The 19327-nt window shown below is 54.6% G+C and overlaps 1 protein-coding gene across 1 annotated transcript; it reads right to left on the minus strand.

Moving 5' to 3' along the window:
* Window positions 1-8156: 8156 nt before the first annotated feature.
* MAD2L1 (mitotic arrest deficient 2 like 1) lies at window positions 8157-15718 on the minus strand. Its single transcript, XM_037129956.2, has 6 exons — window positions 15438-15718; window positions 14791-15097; window positions 13863-14009; window positions 11334-11454; window positions 9580-9683; window positions 8157-8959 (listed from the first exon to the last, which is right to left on the minus strand). The coding sequence occupies exons 2-6, from the start codon at window positions 14861-14863 to the stop codon at window positions 8787-8789; spliced, it is 618 nt and encodes a 205-aa protein (XP_036985851.1). The 5' UTR covers window positions 14864-15097; window positions 15438-15718; the 3' UTR covers window positions 8157-8786.
* Between the last annotated feature and the right edge of the window lie 3609 nt (window positions 15719-19327).

The following is a 19327-nucleotide window of genomic DNA, read 5'->3' on the forward strand; positions in this document are numbered from 1 at the left end:
TGGAGACCTTATCTCTCAGGTGGGCTGGATTAGAGGGGGCATCCGGGGGCTGCTGGCTTCCACTCTAGCACCCCGTTTCTTACTTCCTGCCGCTCGGTTTGATGCCCGTGATGGTCGTCCTGTTTGCGAATGCAGCCCACGTCAGGGACACGGCCCCCAGCAGAACGCACGGCAGGCCTCAGTTCAGACCTCCTCTCCACTGCTCGGTTCGAGACTCGTCCCCTCGTTCCTTGATTTTCACCGTGAAAGGGGGATGGTAGTGGTTACATTTCAAGATCACTTTGAGACTTACATGAGGTAATGTTCCCAGCGTGTCCTGTGCCTTGAATGTATTAAGAAAGTCAACACCTACTGTGTGCTGAGCGCACTCCTTGGGGCTCAGGATCTGGACAGCACAGGGGCGAGAAGAGCTCGGCCTGGACGGACCTCCGTCCTCACCAGGGAGGCCCCACCCGGAGTGGCTCATCGGGAGGGAGTCCTTTCCGGCAGCGGGGCGAGCTCTGAAGCGAGTAAACCCAGGCGACCTCAAAGGAAGGTCCGTTTCTGTCCCGCCGGCTGCTCCGTGTGGCTGGCGTGTGGCGCGTGTGGGAGGATGGAGACCACGGAGAACACGCCTGTCAGCTGAGGAAGGAGAGGGTCACAGCCGAGAAAGAGCAACTGCCGTTTAAAACGCAGTCAGGTGTGTGGCCCGACTTCAGGTGTCTGCACCGCTCCAGGCCTGCCTTCTGCACTTCACCCGCGTAGGGCAGTGGCCCCCGCTGGGGACGGACCGCAGTCACGGCCGCGACTTCGCCTCCTCCCCGTCTCCAGAACATGCCGATCGTGCCGACGGGTTTGCATTCAAGAAGCTTGAGAATGTTTCCCACATCGTTTAGGCTTTTGAATGTGCTTGGGATAAAAGCCCAGTAATTTTGTTTGACTTTTTCTTTCTTTTTTTCAAATTTATTTATTTATTTTTAGAGGGGAAGGGAAGGAGAGAGAGAGAGAGAAACATCAATGTGTGGTTGCCCTTCGTGCGTCCCCTGCTGGGAACTGGCCTTCAGGGAACCGGCCTGCAACCCAGGCATGTGCCCTGACTGGGAATCGAACCACAATTGTCTGGTTCACAGGCCTGAGCTCAAATCCACTGAGCTACACCAGCCAGGGTTGACTTTTTCATATTATGTTGCTACACTGATGGATATCCCTCAGTGATTTCTCAAGACCACTGTTTTTTTTTAGAAAACATTCTAAAAACTTGAAATATAGAAACTAGTGAGCCAGCATCGTAAACTGAACTAAACTCTGGACCCTTGCACGGTCTGCAGAGGCAGAGCCGCGCTGGGCTGGCCATCAGCAGGCCCGACAGGCCGGCCCGACCGGGAGGGCGCCGAGGGCCGGGGGCACCACCGACTGACCGGGATGGACAGACTTTGCGTCCAACACAAGGATGGATTTATGGAGACAAAGAAGAGCGAGTTCCAAGGTTTCAAAGGCCTCTTATCTGGTCTGTGGAAGATAAATTTACTCACTTGAGGCCCTGCAGATTAGCTGGGGTGCCGGGGAAAGTTTCTTCTTTCCTCTGCCGGTTCCTTCAGCGCTTTGCCACGTCAGTCATTTGCAAGGATTCTGAACAGTGTTGCTCTGAGCGGGCGCCATGGGCATCCCTCTGATGTCTAAGTGGCTTCACTATTGGACTGAAGATTTTGAAGAGTATCAATCAAAAGAGTATCCAGTTGGAGACAGGGCACCCAGGTGCGGGGAAGCCCTGGAGAGGCAGCCCTCCACCCCGCTCTCAGCATCTTTCATCTCAGCCCCGTCGGAGGCAGCTTTTTCTGCTCAAGGAGCAAGAAACCTTTTGATCCCATTTCACAGGATGTTTGGGGTAAAGACGTGTACTCTCTCATTACTTTGTACTTACTTATTCCTGTGTTTCTGATTTTGAGCTTTTCCAGTTCTATTGAGGTATAAATGGCATATGCCATCTTATTGAAACTTATAAAGCATCCAATAGACGAAACCTTTGAAATTCACTTCTTAAGTGAAAAAGTTTCTGCATCTCAAGAGGCAGAGATTTCTGGGCTTTTCCGTGGGGACAGACACGTCCATCTGTCCAGCAGCAGTGGGCCCTCATGTACCCCCCGCCTCATGCCTGCTCTCCAGGGGATTGGGGAAGAGCCAGCACCGTCCCCCCCGCCTCGTCATGGCCCCACAGGGTGCCCTGGGCCGCCACAACTGTCTCCTCTCCCCAGCAGAGGAGGATGGGAGCTGGTATCTCCCTTTGCTCAAGGGGCCACGCTGGCTGGAAGGCCCACGTCTCCCCGCCCCCAAGGACGTGCCAGGGAAGAGCCAGAGCGGCTGGTGCCATCAGCACTGTGACCTGTGACACAGCCCTTGGACCCCGGGCTCACGGTCACACAGCCCTCGGTGACTGGGCTGAGAACTGCACCCGGCTGTCACACTCCAACCCTGGGTCTTCCACGGGGCCTCCCAACCTTCTCTCTGTTGTTCACGTGTCCAGTGCGTCGTCTCCGGGTGGGAACAGCAGGCACTCCGGGGCCGTCCATGTGTCCCAGACCCCCACGCGCCCAGAGACCTGGGGCTGAAGCGTGTACTTCAGAGCACGTGTGGCAGGGCGACCACCGCCATTCGGGCTCCCAGTGGGGACCGTGCCCCAGGGCGTCCAGGCAGGAGGGCTCCCCGTGACCTCCGGACACTGAGGAAGTGGGCGACGTGGTCAGCAGGGAATCGCTTTCTGACCGTTTCTGCCTAGTCCGCCTTCGACCCCTGACACGGAGACCACGTATCTCTTGGTGAGGTCACCTCTGGCACTTCCCGGGGGGCCCCACATGCCCAGCCCACACACAGGTGACGCGGGCTCACGTCCGGGGCCCCTGCTCTGTGGAGCCGCATGTGCGCAGACAACGACGACGTGGGTGAGAGAGGCCTGTGGGCAAAACTGCCGAGCCTCCACTGCTCCCGGAGCAGCTGCAGCAACACTCGGATGGGACACAGGAAGTGAACTGAGTCGTCTATGGGGCGGGCGGGTGGCCAAGCGTGTGTGGCACCGACCTGCGTGGCTTTGGATGTGAGCAGCCAGTCTCCAAACGAGAAGAGAGGCTGCCACTTCCTGCTCCAGCCCTTCCTGAGCTCCACAGGCCGTGGAATCTGACGAGCAAACTAACAATGGACGGGGGGCGGACTCCTGGATGGAGAGCAGGTGACAGCTGGCAGGGTGGTGGGTGTCAGGGGTGGGGGGACTGAGGAAAAAGGACCCGTGACACGGACACCGTGTGGTGACTGCTGGCGGTGGGGGTACAAGGGGACTAAGTGGTAATGGGGAAAATACAAGTGCATTTTTAAAAGTGCATTCAAAGACGGCCTTATGCTGGAGAGCCTGGAGTAAGCACCCCAAACCCGAACGCCGTCTGGGGGACGCGGACGTCTCCCCTCCCCAGCGCTCGGCACTGAGAGAAGAGGCGTCTTCAGCACTTGGCAGAAAACTGTCAAGAACTCCAGGAAGCCTGCGGGTCCCCAGGTCGTCTTGACTGCGGCCAGCGTGACGTCACAGTTCCAGGGCCCGTGCCAGACCTGACCCACGGACGGACTCGTCTCCCTGATTCTGCCTCCGTCCGCAGAGTTCTGATTTCATTTTCGACTCGGAGGCTCTGCATTTGCACACAGTTGTCAGAGAGACTCCACCTGCCCTTTGCCCACTTTGCCCCGACGGTGCCGTCTCTCTCAACTGCAGGCCAGGTTGAAACCAGGATGTAGACGCTGGCAGAGCCACGGCTGCCCCCACCCGATCCTTTGTGTCCCCTTCTACAGCCACACACCCGCCCCTCCCACCCTGTCCGCCTCTCTCCCCCCCAGCAACCACTCCTCTGACCTCCCTGACTCTCACGAAGGTCATGGCAATGGGACCATACAGTCTGGAGCCTCATGGGTCAGCTCCTCCTGCTGGGCCCCCTGCTGAGGTGTGAGCAGGCAGTTACTGTGTCGCTGGGTGGTGCCCCCGACTGGGGTGTGCGACCGTGTGTCTCAGTGTGCAGCTGTCGCAGGACTTCTGCACGGGCTCTGGCGTGCGGCTGTGAAAGATCGGAGCGCCACAGACATGGTGCACAGGGTTGTGTTGTGGGAGCCCCCCCCCCTGGGCTGGGTGTCCGTGCGTGGAACTGCTGGGCCACGTGGTGGTTGCAGGTTTCGTTCTTGAACGAACTGCCGTTTCCCAGGGGCTGTGTCGCCTGACAGTCCCCCCGCACGAGCGCCGGTCTCCCACGTCCGCGGCAGCCTTTGGTGCTGTCACTCTTACTGCAGCCATTGTGCTGGCTGCGTGGTGAGACCCACTGTGGGTTTAACCCGCAGGCCCCTCAGGTCGACGACGCCGGCACCTCTGCACGGGCTGCTTTGCCACGTGTCCCTCCCCCTCAGCATCAGGACCCTGCAGCAGGCTGCCGAAAGCACCCGACGTAAAGGAGGAGGGGCTGCGCAGTGGGTGGGGGCGACTTTGCAGCCACAGTGAGACAGGAGGCAGGTCCAGCTGCCACAGGAGGCCACATGGCCTCTTCTCCCTGGGACATCGCTCTGTGACACCTGGGGAGGACTGACTGTTGTCAATGCCCTTACAGGCTTCTGTAAATAGTTCCTTGAATACATCTCTCTTCTTCTACTAGACCCTAAGCACCTCGAGGAAAAAGTCTATATCTGATGTATCACTTAATTCTCACAGGTACTGGCACGTCGGAGGAACTTAACATTTGTGCTGAAGGCCCCAGACCCCCCTCTGACGGATCCTGCATTTGAAGGGGGGACAGAAATCAAGTGAGGAGGGCCTCGGAGAGCTGTGTAAGGCCTGGCTCTGGAAGGAGCCGCAGGGAGAGATGAGGCGTGGAACAGGGACCCGGCCCCTGCTCGGCCGTGCGGAGGGCAGGCAAGGAAGGCTTCCTGGAGGAGCTGGCTTGATGTGAGTTTACAGGAACTCTGGAGACAGGGGTGACAGGCAGATGAGTGGGGACAGACACACAGATGCGTGTGTCGCGGGCAGGTGGGTGAAGGACAGGTAGGCTGGCCGAGGCACCTCTCTACACACAGTAGGTGGGTGGACAGTGATGGACGGATGGGTGCATGGGAGAGTGTGTGTTGGAGGGGATATGTCGTCTTCCTGTGAAGGGACCAATTTGAGGATGTGAATTTCAGAGACAGGAAGAGTTCTCTAGACGGGAGACACAAAGCAGAGGGTGAAATAAGCTGGAAGAGGCAGAGGGTCCGGAACAGCAGTCCTTTGAGTCATTCTAGATTCTGTTAAGGGGTCTCCTCCTGAAACCAAATTAGCATATAAGCAGCGTGAAGCTGGTGGCCTCCAGGGACTGCGACCCGCCAGCCTGGCGGTGTGTGCCTGCACTGAGACCCTGGAGGCTCGGGGCGGCCCCGTGTGGCCTCCTCAGAGCCTCTGTGAGCATCTGCACAAGGACGGAAAGATGTGCAGGCGGACTCGTCTCCGGACCTCACCCAGGCTCCCGATTTGCTGCCGTTTTCTGCTAACCCCCGGCGTGGAGGCCAGAGACTGGGAAACTTTTCTCTGAGAAGCAGGAGGCTTGTAACCGATTCAGTTACGCATCGGAGTCACTGGGGGGCTTTCCAGCACTGACTCATCGGCTCTGCAGAACCTTTATTTCCTTCACTTTCTAAAATTTTTTAATTCCACTGTATTTTCGGAATTATCTTGTACTGATTTCAGGAGTACAGCTTGGTCGGTCACACACGTACATGGCGTTCCCCTCGGTGCTGCGGGCTGTGTTCCCCGTGCCGGGCTTGACGCCCGTCCCCAGGACAGTTTTTAACCAGCGACCTGCACTTCCTCCCTTGGCCTCTCTCTCCACGTTTCGGAGCCCCCTCCCCTCCGGTGACGCCCAGTCTGTTCTGCGTTGGGGAGTCTGGTCAGTCTGGTTGGTTCGGTTATTTTGTTCTTCAGATTCCGCAGTTAAGTGAAGCCACACAGCATCTGTCCTTCTGTGACGTATGTCCCGGAGCACAACGCCCACCTGGGCGTCGGTCTGAGCCCGCCCGTGTGGTTCCGTCAGGCACTGCCCTTCTTTTCACGGCCGAGTGACACTGTCGTGCTGATGTGCCACGGCTATCTCGTCCGCTCGTCTGCTGGGGGCCCTGGGGGCACATGGGCCACTCCCGTGGCACGGGGACGGCAGACAGCGCTGCGGTGAGCACGGGACACACGTGCCTTCCGACCGGTGTTCCTGGCTGCTTGATAAAGTCCCGAACGTGGACTTGCTGGGTCATAAGGCGGTTGTATGTTCAGATTTTCGAGGACACTCCATACTGCTCTCCACAGTGGCTGCCCCAGTCCGGACTCCCACCAGCGGTGCTCCAGGGTCCCCTTTCTCCACATCCTCGCCCGCGCTTGTTTGTGGGTTTATTGACAATAAAGGTGCAATAAATCACAAACTACATTGAATTTGTAATTTAAATTTAATATTTGTTGAATATTAATATTAGGGTCATTGGACAAACGTGAATGTCAGGAAAGTCGAGTCACTGCCGGTGAGTGGGCGGGGGAGGGACCAGCTCATCTCTCTCCATCTCACTTAGCAGAGAAGCGGCCAACACTCTCCACAGTTTAACCTGTCTCCCCAGATACGACTGAGAGGTCAATCTTCCCACGTTGTCACTGGGGTTCTACTTCTGCTTTCCTTCTCAACCTGTATCTGCAATGTTAAGGTCACGAGGCCCAAGAACTGCGTCCACTCAGTAGTACGGGGCACGCCGCTGGGAGACCCGACCCTGGATCACACCTAATCGAACATCGGTTCCGGTTCTGCGTGGCCGCTGCTCACTCAGGGAGAACAGGCTTGTGGGCGGGCCTCACCCCGACGGCGCAGCGGGGCCCACTGCATCCTCCACCCAACTCGGGCAGCTGCGTGTCCAGCACAGGGGCGGAGGGGGTGGGACGCTGTCCTTCACCGACGAGCAGACACCTGGTCAGCGACAGGAGGCCATCGGGCAGGGAAGAGTCACACACGCGGGGAGACCCAAGCCTGACCCTTTGTGGTCCTTTGCCAGGCTCCCCCCTCCTGAAGGTCTCGCGCTCTGGAAAGGCCGAGACTGTCTCCTGCATCCTGGCACTTGACACCCAGCCTGCTGCACGTGAACGATGCCCAGGGCCCAATTTTTCAATGAATGGACACAGACCACGTGTGCTTAACAGTAACAGTTAGATTAATTCACACGAACAGGTTGGAACAGTGCCTGAAACCAACCACACAGCAGACTGAATTCTTACGAAATGAGATTTAGAACAGAAAAGAATTTCTAGCAGTTTGCCTTGCACTGACCTTGGAAAAGCGGGTGGGAGCTGGACACGTGGGTGTGAATGAAACCAAAGGCACGGGGCTGGGATGTGAGAAGAGCCGGGCCGACCGCAGGCCGAGTGGGGCGCGGCGCTGCAGGCCACACAGGCCAAACCGAACCGAGTCCCAAGGCCACCACTGAACAGAAGCGACAGCGGGTGCACGCACAGCCCGCCCAGTCCGTCGGACGTCCTTCAGGACCTACCCACCTCCCGCCCTGACCGGTGTGGCTCGGTGTGCTGGCTGTTGTCCCACAGACTGAAAGGTTGCGTGTGACTCCTGGTCAGGGCGCACGCCTGGGCTGCAGGTCAGGTCCCCGGACAGGGGCTTACGAGAGGCTACTGACCAGTTTCTCTCACCTTCTCGGCCTTCGCTCGCCTACCACCTCGCGGTTCCCAGGAGCCGCCTGCGGTCACAGTCGTCCTGGTCTGGGGAGGGCACCGCAGCCTTCAGAGCCCCCGAGGACACCCGGGGCTGTGGGTGTGCCTGGGTGTGCGTGCCTGACCTGCCCTCAGCTGCTCCGGGGCCGTGATGGAGTGGACGAGGGTGACACGAGCCCCAGGACAGTCCATCCGAGGACCCGAGACCACCCCTTGGTGACTGATAGGCAGGGACCGCCTGCAGCGTGGAGAGGTTGGACCGAGGGGCGATGCACATCCTCGGGGAGGGCGGGCAGGACGCAGTTTCGTCACACTGCACACGGTTGAAAACCGACGAGCTGCTGGTCCCAGACCGTGTCAGCCGTGGGCCCCCACAGCACCTGAGTGCTGTGGACGGGAACATCGCGGCGCCGTTGCAGACAGTGTGCGCCAGAGCTAAAACACACACATCTAACTTTATTTATCACTGTCACTTAGAGCCTGATTTTATAAACAAAAAGACATTAGGAATTCTGTATCACCAAAATTTAAACAGTAGAAATAGCAGTGGCTTTATGGGTGTAAATTATATACATTAAATCAAATAATTGGAGATTTTCTTCAATATGGAAACTATACAAATGAAACAGATGGCAGAAGGACCTAATAGAAGTGTTTTGTTGCGGTGGCCGATCAGTCACTTTAGTCCTAAATAAAGATTCCGAATGGCGGGCTTCTGCTGCTGTGTTTCATGTTCACCTGCATTCTGTCTGACTCAAGCTACTCGACCAGAAGGTAGGATTAAAAAGACGCTCAGCTTTACAGCACAAGTTTTCCCGTCTAGTTACGACCATCACAGAAAAGGACCTGGTGGTGCCCATGCCACCTGCGGCTCCCTTCTGAATAGTATGGAAAAAATTACATTGAAAGTCAAACAGGTACCAAAAGATGGAACAATCATGCAGTTCAATAAAATGTTGGGTTTGGCTCATCTGAAAATCAAGCAGTGAAGCGCATCACAGACTGTCGCTGACGTGGTTTCAGGAAGCAGGCATCGGAGAACCCCACTCGTGCCACTGGCGCCCCCTCAGTCGAGGACGGGGATTTTGTAGGCCACCGTGCTGCTCACCTTGTGGATGGTGGTGGTGAAGGAGCGCAGGCGCACCTGCTCGGAGTCGGTAATGAACTGCGGCCCCGACTCTTCCCACTTCTCAGGCACAACCAGATCTTTGTCCGTATAGATCAGCAGATCAAAGGAACCTACACGGAGATAAGATCATCAAAGGGCTTTAGGTTCTGGTCACCTGGGTCCCTGTCTTCGGTTCCGAACCACTCAGTGTCAGTAAAGAGTGTGGCTCGGTCTCTGAGCAGTTATCCCCTCCCCAGTCTAGGTGCAGAAGCGCCTGCACTCCTTCCACTTTGTCCTACGAGACATGAAGTCCTGCTGTCCTCACGGAGAAAACCGCTACGCAGTGTTAGCAGACAGTGCACAGTCGCGTGTGAGAGCCCCGGGGAGCGAGCGTGCGCCCTGGGACCGCTGCACCCTGTGCTCGTCCAGGGGACAGCGGAGGAGGAGGGAGTGACTAGGGGGAGCGCCACAGTGACATCGGTCGTGTTAATGACACATTCGCGAGTGTGCAGAAAATAACCACAGTGAGAGGACCCCCGCCAGACGGTCAAGAGCGAGGGCTGCGGAGCACTTTCATTCCTTGCCTTTGTAGCATTTCCAGGTTTTCTGGAACGCATACCACAGCTTCTGCTTTCTAATGCTTTCCCCTCATTGACAGTACATATTACTAAGGAAACACTGACTAAAGGGAACAGTAGCTTAGGCTTTTCCCCAACAGACCTAAGCCCGTAAGAAACTGTGCGAGGCTTACAGGGAACTTCCAGCAGCGGCAGAAACGTCACGGTAGCAGTGATCTGTCTGATCACCGAGCGGATTTCGTCTTGGATCGCTTTCTGAGACTTCTCTCTGGGTGTGCTGCAAAGAAACCAGTCAGTTCCCTTTAGTTTCAACAAGTTATTTCAAACGTTGGTGAACTTGTTTATTTGATGGAATGCTCCCCCAAATCAAATAATCCATTAAAAAGGAGGTCTTTTATTTCCCCCTTTTAGATGAGTGTAAGTGTATCCTTAGGACCCGCTCCTAGGAAGCACAGCGTGTGTCTCCACCAGCCCGCTCGTCCCACCCCGCTGGTTTTGTGGCTGGTCTCAGTACCGGGTCGCCCAGTTTCAAATGACTGGGAAATCTGTCAGGTGGTCCAGATGAGGAAAACCCCACCACCTCTGAAACTGAAAACAGCAGGCAGTATCTAAAACACATAGTTGGTCTCATCCTTTAATGCTTAAATACCGAACCCCTGCTGCCTCAAACTGGTTTTATGAGCTACACATTTCCTAACACAGACCAAAGGCTTTAGAAACAAGCTTGACTACACTATGAGAAATGGTTCCAAGTTCACAGGCAGCAGGCCCAGGGCAGGGCTCCACATCAGCGGACCAAACCAGGCACTTCCTGTCTGGGGGTCTGGACACCGCAGAGCTCAGGACGTGTCTTAGGGTGTCGGTGGCAATAAAGGAAAGGCATTAGAGCTGCATCACAAGCCAGGAGAGTCCAGGGTAACCCCTTTGGTGAAAAGGCCTTTGACCAAGTCCCTGAAGGGCCCGTCGAGCACATCACGTGCAGTGCTGGACACACCGCGTGGACATACCACGTGGACACACCGGAAACTCGCCGCTTTAGACTAAAGGCAGTCACTAAGGGTGCTACCCAGACACATCAATGACACATCAAAGTGGGCAGGATGGTTTTCCATAGGAGACTGAAAATCTAATTAGCACAGGTTAGAAAAATACTATACTTTATAGGAAACTAATTCAATATAGTTAGAACTCATTTTACTAAACAAATTTTGGAAAAAAATACAAAGTCTGCCCAGAAGGTGTCCGGCCATGTACTACCTAAAAATAGATGCTTATCTGAGAAGACACAAGACACACTGTACATGGAACAAGGACGCCTCAGTCCCCTGCGAAGTAGGCACCGTGGGACCTCACGCAGTTCTAATCGCTATCAGCCACCACATCGTCCTTTCCTGAATCTCACTGACGGTCTGAAATCTCTTCCCTTTCAAAGGTGATTTTAGTTTGGGGAAAAGCCAGAAGTCACAGGGCACCAAATCTGGGCCACAGGGGGCTGAGTCACCTGGGTGATGTGATGTTTCTCAAAAAAAAACTCTACATGAGACGTGATGTTGAGCGGGCACATTGTCGTGATGAAGCTGCCGATCACCAGCTGCCCACAGCTGCGGCCTTCTGAATCATCCAAATAGTTTCCGCGGAGGAATGTTCAAGTTCAATGCAAAATTTCATACAGATTTGTTGTTCTACTTGCTCAGTCATTTTGAATGCGATGGCCACAGTCCACAGGCTCACTCGGTGGTGTCTACCACCCCCACTGACTAGTGCAGTGAAGTCATCAACGTTCGCACACGCACATTCCAGTCCACTCTCCTTGGCTGCCAGGTCACACTGATGTTGCACAAACTGTTCTCATTATACCGACACTGGCGGGACTTTTTCCCAGACAGGACTCATATATGAAAGTGGAAACAACCGAATGTGTGCTTACCTGTCGTCTTTGGCAGTCTTGTCACACTCGATGTCAAACTGCCATCTTTCAAGGACCTCGCCACTTTCGATGTTCGAGATGACCACCACCAGTTTCTGAACGGAGCACTTGTACAGCCAATCTGCAATGCACGACAGGCGCCGGTTTGCTCTGCTGCGGCACAAAGCCACTCTCCTCCCCGCCCCCTCCTCGCCCCCAGCAGACTCTGGCCACTGCATTCCGCGGGGCCTCCGGCCTGGCCAGCCCCTCCCCACGTTCAGTATGCGCAGCTGGGACAGTTCCGGGTGCAGAGGAGCGGCGGACCGCGGCTCTCCCACCCCAGTCCATGTGAGAACACGGGACAGGTGCTGATCGAAGCACTGCGCCAATAGAGGTGACATAAGAGTTGTGATGACCGTGAGGTGCACGGAAGGTGAGGTGCACGGAGCAGTGAGAGCTTCACGTGGAGAACCGAGTCCCCCAGGAGCTCTCACTCTGCAAAGGCCTGACTCCGGCTCCGAGAACCCACAGCGTGAAACACGGAGGAGGACAGGGAAGAGCATCTGACCAGAGGAAGGACCGAAATGCCCCAACAAGTGCAGTCGAGGAAGGAGGAGAAACAGGTGAGGCTGCCAGGTGAGTAGGGGCCGACCACGCAAGGTCACGTGGGCCAAATTCTCAAGACTCTACTTCAGGAATCCGGGAAGGCACTGCTGTGTTTAAAGCAGCGTGTGATGTAACCAGATTTGCACATCAAACTCTTGCTCCGGCCGAGATGTGGAAAACGGAGTGCTGGGACCTAGGACCAGGCTCAGGAGAGGTGGGGTTTAACTGTCACGGTTAACTGGATCACTGTGACAGGGAGCAAGAAGAGCGAGTCATGTCCCTGGTTGGGTGACCAATCCAGTCACCGAGAGGACGGAAGAGTGAAATGGAGACGGCCCTGGGTTCAGCTGTGCACGCTGACTCTGAAGCGTCCCTGAGAGAGCTGCACAAAGGCATCGGGGGCCATTCCCCAGGGGCCGGGAGACAGTGAGGACTTGGGGGTCCACACAAGGCCGTTAGAGAGGCCGCGCACCGACAGCCACCTGGAGAGACTGCGGCGAGAAGAGGGCGGAGACGGAGCCCTAAACTGGTCTTTTAAAGAGAAAGAAAACACTTCAGTGACACTTAAGACTTGTGGGCCGCCCAGGTCCCTGTTGCACGCTCTTTTCAAAACAACCCTTTAAAAACGTACAAACGCCCGTAGCTCACACACAGGCAGCACAGCCCGCAGGCCGGGTGCTGGAGGCGGCCTCGCTGACCCCCGGCACCGACCCGCAGCTCTTCAGCGTTTCAGTTCCAAAAAGGAGGGGACTGGGTGGGGTGTGAAGGTCTGGGGCAGGTGGTGATTTTGTTTATCTTTTAAAACTGGAAATAGTTCACATCAAAACAAGTCAAAAGCACGAGAGAGAGACAGACAGACAGACAGACACAGTTCACAAGCAGAGCCCATCAGGAGGCCAGAGGGCTGGGCCTGGAGGCAGACTGAACTAGCTCCCTCCAGGAAGCGAGAGTCCTCCGTTTTTACCAGCACACAAGGCGGGTGCCGAGCAGGAAGGTCTGGAGCACGTGAGGTGAAATGTTGGCAACGCAACTTGGGCAAGTCCGTCCTCTCCATCAAACTGAGATGGAAACGTGCCTGCAGCTGGCTGCGGGCTCCGGGCCACGCCACCTGGGCACAGCCCTGTTAAGGGCTGTGGGCCAGTTAGCCCTCGTGTTAATCAAAACAGGATGTAATTTAAAATACAAAGCTACTTGAAACAAAAAATAGGATACAGGAAATTTTTAAAAAGCACTGTAGCACTTTTTGGAACTAGTACTTTGAAAAATCAAATGGCAAGATAGTGAAAAACATCCTACAACTCAGAAAAATCAAAAGTGAGAATTCCAAGTGGAAAGAAACATGAAAGAGAAAGTAATGGACTTCTAGAAGGAGAAAGAAATCAATGCAAAACAAGTTTTGATCCAACAAAACAACTTCTTGACCAAAGAACATTCAGAAAAGGTTTAAATTTAAGCAGGATTTCTTAAAAACAAGTGGAAATAGGTAAAAAATTAAAAAAAAACTCTACTGGGTGCTCTGTTATTTAATAGTTCTATTAATAGTTCTATTTTAACTTTTATGTTTAGCTGCCAGGTTGAATCCCCTTTTATTTCCTTAGTCTTAATGATAGCTTTAGACTTCATGCAGGTAGAGAAAATACATTGTATTAAGAATATAAAGGTCTCCCCGCCCACAATAAATACCATAACTATGTAAAATTCCAACTGTCTCCATTTGGTCACACAAAATGCATGTCACTTTCTAAGCAAGTTGATGAAGACAGTTTTGTTAAGCTGTATCAAGATTCCTAACACCAATTTATATCACTTGCTTCCTCCTGAGTCACTAGTTGAGATGGCAGTTAATTTCACACTTCTGTGTACAAAGCCGAAAAGTAACCACCAAGACGCTAGAAAATGTGGATTCCAGAAGGCCTGCAAAACTCAACTATTTCCAATAAATACCTTTTAGTTGTTCCACCACATTATTTAGGTATTTCATAAGGTCAGGATCAGTAGTTACAAGCAAGGTGAGTCCATATTTCTGCACCCGAGTAAAGGTTTCGGCGGGGTAAATGCCACGCTGATACAAAATGCTGTTGATGCCAAATGCTGAAAGCAGAAATGGTAAAGACAAACCATTATCGTTTTGTAACACTGGAAAATGAATCCTATTTAGATGTGACTAGGGTTTCAGGTTTCACGAATAGTATTAAGCTGTGAACGCCTAAATATGTGTTTTTGTGTCTTGCTGAAAGCAGAGTATCAAGTGCCACTAAACACCGTCTAAATCTTCTAAATAAAATATATACCTCCATTTACGCGGCGATAAAAGAAAAATGCCAAACACACGGCTTACCGCTGACAAATTTCCTGTCATTGCACTCCGAGCCCAAACTCAGACCTTGTTGTGCTCAGGATATGTCAGAGAAAGTGGGCGCCCGCAGACTCCGCCCTCCCTCTTCCTCCCCAAGTCCGGCCAGCTTCCAGCAGCAGGTACAACCCGCCCGGGCCGGCAGGGCACCGCCCAGAGGGCAGTCTGCCTACCCGCCCCGGTCCTGCGGCGGAAGCGGGGGCGGGGACGGCGGTGGCGGCGAGAGCTCCCGGTAGTCCCGCCCCCGCCGAAAGGCGTCCTAGGTCGCTGGGGGTGGGGGGGTGGGGGGGGTGCGGGAGGCACTTCCCGGAGCGCTCCCGGAAAGAGACCGCTACGCCAACAGAGCCTCCGGGGCACCGGGTCCTCCTCCATCCTCACAGCATCGCGCCCGCCTCCTCCCCTCCTCCGATTCCCCGCAGGGCAGGAGGCCGGCACCCCGGGCCCAGCGGCCGCCCGCTCCCCCGCAGAAGCCGAGCCCCCGCCCCGCCGCCCTCCCGCCCGGCCGCGCGGACGACTCACAGAAGAACTCCGCCACGATTTCGGCGCTCCCACGCAGGGTGATGCCCTGCTCCCGGGAGAGCTGCCGCGCCATGGCCAGGCCCAAGGCCGCGGCGCGCGGCCCCAGCACTCGGCGACCGCAAGGCTCCGATGGGCTCCACAGCGGGTCCCGCCACTGGTTTCAAAAGTAACGACGCAGCTCGCCGTCGCGTCTGCGCAGGCGCCAGATCCCGGCCCGCCCTCGCGGGCGCTGGCGCGTTGCGCGGGCGCTTAAGGAGGCGTGGTCGGCAGTTCCGGGTCGTGGGCCGCGGCCCCAGGCGTGGGTTCCCTGCGGGTGGAGCGCGCTGGGTGGGATCGCGGGAGGAGGGCGGGTGGCGGGGTTGGACGCTGCTCCCAGGAGCGCCCCAGAGCGTTTGGAAGATGTGTTCAGAGTGCCGCGAACAGCCCCAGGGTCGCCAGTGGCCCGGGCCGCGGCGTGCAGCGGTCCCCGAGGGGAGGAGCGGGCCCGGGCCGCGGGGCCCGCAGCCGGGCCGCCGGGGGCCACGTGGACGCGAATAGCTTTTCGGGGCGCGGACGGCCGAGTCCGGAGACTCAGCGTCCGGGAGCCGAGTCCGCGGGAGCTGGCCCCCGGCTCACTAGTTTACTCCTAAAGCGGCCACAAAAATTACCTGTAAAATGGGTCGGGGCACTTCCCGGACCGATGTGTTACTTCGAGGAGCGCCAGGCGACGCTGCTCCGGCCGCGTAGCAGAGGACACCGGCCGGCGGTGTGAACCGGGCCAGGGGTTCCTCCGGGACCACTCGTGGTGGGCGGGACTCGGGCTCGTCGTTCCTGCCCGGAGGTCAGTCCCGGGCCTTCGCCCGGTCGCTCTGCCCTGGGCAGGTCACGGGGGCTGCCTGGCTCAGCTGGTCCAGCCGTCTCCCGGAAAGTCCCCGCCCGTGCGCGGCTCTGGCCGCGCACACGGCGGGTTATGAGGGGTGCGCCCGCCAGGGGTCGCCAGTGCAGGGCCGTCTGCAGATGCCGCCTAACGCCGGTAGATGTCAGGCTGGATCCATTTAGGGGTCAAACAGTATAAGGGGAACAGGCCGGCCTGACCCAGCAAAGCGCGTTTGGCATTCTTCGTCTCAGCGGGACGCGTGTGCCCCTGTGTGTGACTCCCTGCCCCCGGGAACCTTGACGGGAGGCGGGTTTCTGCATCACGCTGCCCCACACGACGCTCGGCCCTCTCCCGGGAGCTGAGTGCCCATACTCAGTACAGTGGGGACACCTGTGGGTTTCCTTGTAGCAGGGACTGGGAACGCTCCGAGGAGGCAAATGATTGTTAGTATAGTTTGCAGATTCTAGAGCTTTAAAACCTATACATGAGTTTTCTAGATGGAGAGCAGTATTCATTAAGTACTTAGTGCCTTATGAGGAGCTAAAAGAAATAAGGTTGAGAAGGCGCGGTCTGTAGTTTGCGGGGTTGTAGCCTAGTTTTGTTAAATACAAAGCCCTAGACAAAGAAACGATGGGAGGCCCGGCTGTGCAGCTTTCCCGCCGGCCTGCTCCGGCATCTCTTGGTGAGGCGCTGTCCTCTGCCTAGAAATTCCGTTTCATCTGTTCCAACCCCTGTCACCTTTATCCTCTGTTCAAGTAAATACCGGTGCGTTAAGGAAACTCCCTTTGACCCCCGGGACCCCAAGGCCCTGCTCTCGCACATCCCAGAGCAGCCCGCGGGCTGTTTCGGCCCAGTCCCTTTCACGCTGCAGCTGCCTCGTGCGTCACCTTCGCGATCACGACGGCTGATCCGTCTTTCCTACCGGGCAGCGCGCCCACGATGGCGTTTAGCGGGGGCTCCGCAAATGTGTGTGGAACGCGCAAGCATTTGAACCGTTACTTCACGGAAGAACCCAAAACAGTGCAGCTGGAGAGCAGGTCGATGGATAAGTGAGACGGCTTTTAGGGACCTTCGAACACGCATCCGAGTGGATGGAAGGTGCCCGGGATTTCTGGGTTCTCGCGGTCGCCAAAAGGAAAGGGCTACATTCAGCAATGGCTGTAGAACAGAGAACGACCGAGCCAGTCTGCGTTGGGCATGTTGCGGAACGTAGGTTCCTGGCGTCTCCCCGCTGGTCCAGCGCGTTTCCCGCAGCCGCCGCCGGGGGCGCTCGGGCACTCGGACCTGCGGGCCGGAACTGAGATGTGCTGCAGGACTTAGCATGGAAAACAGTGTCACGTTGATACGGTTTTAAAAGGATTGCTTATTGAAATTGCACTTGACATGCATCGCAGTAAATAAAACATTATTAAACAACCCCACTCGTGTCTCCTCAGTTCTCAGTCTGGCCACGAGAGCACCTAAATGCCGGATGCGGCCCGCGCCCCATTGCGTGTGGCAGCCGGTTCTCTGAGCTCTGGGAGAAGGTGCGCTGTAGCCCGCGCCCAGGAGGAGCCCGGGGGAGGCCCTTACGTGGCATTCGGAAGAGGAGATTGATGGGTCTGAGCAGTGCAGGCCTCCGAGTCGGGAGTCCGGGCTACACGGGTGCCACAGAGTTTGGGCTCGAAGAATACATCGGAGCCTATGCTCCGAACCGGTGGAAACGGGTCGGGCTGACGACTGCTGTGGAGGGAGGACGGGGTTCAGCCCCGGTGAATCTGAGCGCGGGGCCTGCATTAAGCCCGGTGCGGCCACAGCTGCGGGCCACGAGGAAGGGCTGCGGGACTCCAGGCCTGCGCTGTGGCCTGTTTATCTCAGAGACTAAAGCTCTGGGAGCTTTGGAGGGACTCGAGTGCTTGGTCTGACCTCGGCCCCTCGCTATCTAAAACGTGCACGCCTAATCTTTATGCGATTAAAAAAAAAACACAACTTGTTTTTATTCATTCACTTTAATTCACAACTCAATCAGTTCTTTGTAATGTGTGTTGTTTAGGGAAATGCTATTTGGACAAGGAGAAGTACAAGCTAAGGTTTTGGTGGTTTTTTTTTTTTTGAGGAAAATTCAAGCAGAGTATATAACCAAATCTGTAATAATAAAAGAATAACTGTGAAAAAGCGTGCCTGTGTTCCACATTAAAATGCCAAAACCAGAAACACTCACAAACATTTCTAAAGCTAGAATCAAGTGTGACTTGAGACCGAAAGGGACTTGGTTAGTGACTCGGCCGAACAACCGTACAGATGAGGAAACTGGTGCGGAGTGGTTCTAGTTAGTCTCTGTCCGCTCAGGGATCTAGTGGCACCGTTTAGGGTTCCTAGCCCCGTCTCTTCTTAAATTACATCTCTCCGAAGACATGCTAAAAATGTTCTTATCTTTAAAGATTGTTTTCAAAAAGTAACTGATTTTAGACTACGAGGTTTTACTAAATAACTTGTCGAGAAAGTGGCAGGTACACTCCATAGTAATGCCAGAAGGTGGCGCTGTTTCCATGCGAAATAACATCTTAAAACTTCAGTTTCTGTTCATCTGTGCTTCAGATCAAAGTAAAATGAAGGGAAAATGAATTTGGTGGTTTCCACTTCATCAAAGTGAATTATAACATATTAAGCAACTGGTGTCCTTTTAAACATTTATATGTGTACCCATGGGCACTCACACCAGCACCCTGGAAAAACATGTTTGTATTTACATTCAAGTTGCATATTAAACTTTTAACAAAAACATTTCACGTATTTGAATCATTATTGTTATAGACATAGGAAAGTTTTTTCTTCCCACATTGTCAGGTGTTATTGTAGTTTCGAGCTCAATATCTTGAAATAGAGTAGTTTATTTTAAATCTGATACAGTAGATACTTTATGATAATTTTAGTAAGACATTCACCTATTAAATTTTTTAAATTGTGCACCTAGGCATTTAATTATATAAGTCAGAGGAATTTGCTTATTTTAAAAAAGGATGCTGTCCTAAGCCTTGAAGTTTTTCTACTCTATTTTTTCATTTGTGAGAGGCAAGAATTGTAATAATAAATTTCCTACTCTGATTACTTAAGGCTTATTTTTGTAGATCTAGTGCGTGTGTATATTTTTCATGGGCCCGAGAGTTAAATTGCAGCATGTGGATCCCAAAGCCGGTCTTCCTCTCGGGCTCTGCCTCAGGGCTCTCTGACTGCCGCCCCCCTGCTCAGAAAAGCAGTGGGCAGAGTTGAATCGCAGCTTAGCGAGGCCCACAGACCTGTCTCCGTACTGCCGTGATTCGTAGTTTTAATGACCCAGCTGTATGCATAGGATGTTAAATGTTACTTTTAGTAAAGATTGAGTGCTACATATTATTGAAAGCATAAATGTCCCCAGTTCTTATGAGAAGCATGGGCTGCCTTTATCAGAATGCATTCTCATGTTTTATTAGGGTTTCATTGTGTTAATTTTATTATACTTCTTTCAAAATAGTGATACATTGTCACTTTGGTCACTTTGAAGTTTTTTGATAGCTCAACCATGGTTAGGTCCCAAAAGTTGTAATTTGCAAGGTAGGTTATACTCACAGTCACTTCCCAGAGACTGAGAAATGCAATGCGTGTGTGTGTAACGTACATGAAGAATGGGTCTGCGATCGGCTGGGTTTGATGGTGCAGCATATT

This window comes from Artibeus jamaicensis, unplaced genomic scaffold (assembly GCF_021234435.1).
Source record: "Artibeus jamaicensis isolate MK-2021 breed Jamaican fruit bat unplaced genomic scaffold, CSHL_Jam_final scaffold_537, whole genome shotgun sequence".
Classification (NCBI taxonomy): Eukaryota; Metazoa; Chordata; class Mammalia; order Chiroptera; family Phyllostomidae; genus Artibeus; species Artibeus jamaicensis.

Bases quoted from the DNA above. Each gene is read 5' to 3' on its own strand.
- MAD2L1 (XM_037129956.2), bottom strand. From the start codon at position 14,863: ATGGCGCGGCAGCTCTCCCGGGAGCAGGGCATCACCCTGCGTGGGAGC. The intron at 9,684-11,333 runs GTAAGCACACAT...GTTTCTTTGCAG, and splicing joins AAGACTGCCAAAGACGACAG to CACACCCAGAGAGAAGTCTC. The intron at 8,960-9,579 runs GTAAGCCTCGCA...ATCTCCGTGTAG, and splicing joins GCCGCTGCTGGAAGTTCCCT to GTTCCTTTGATCTGCTGATC.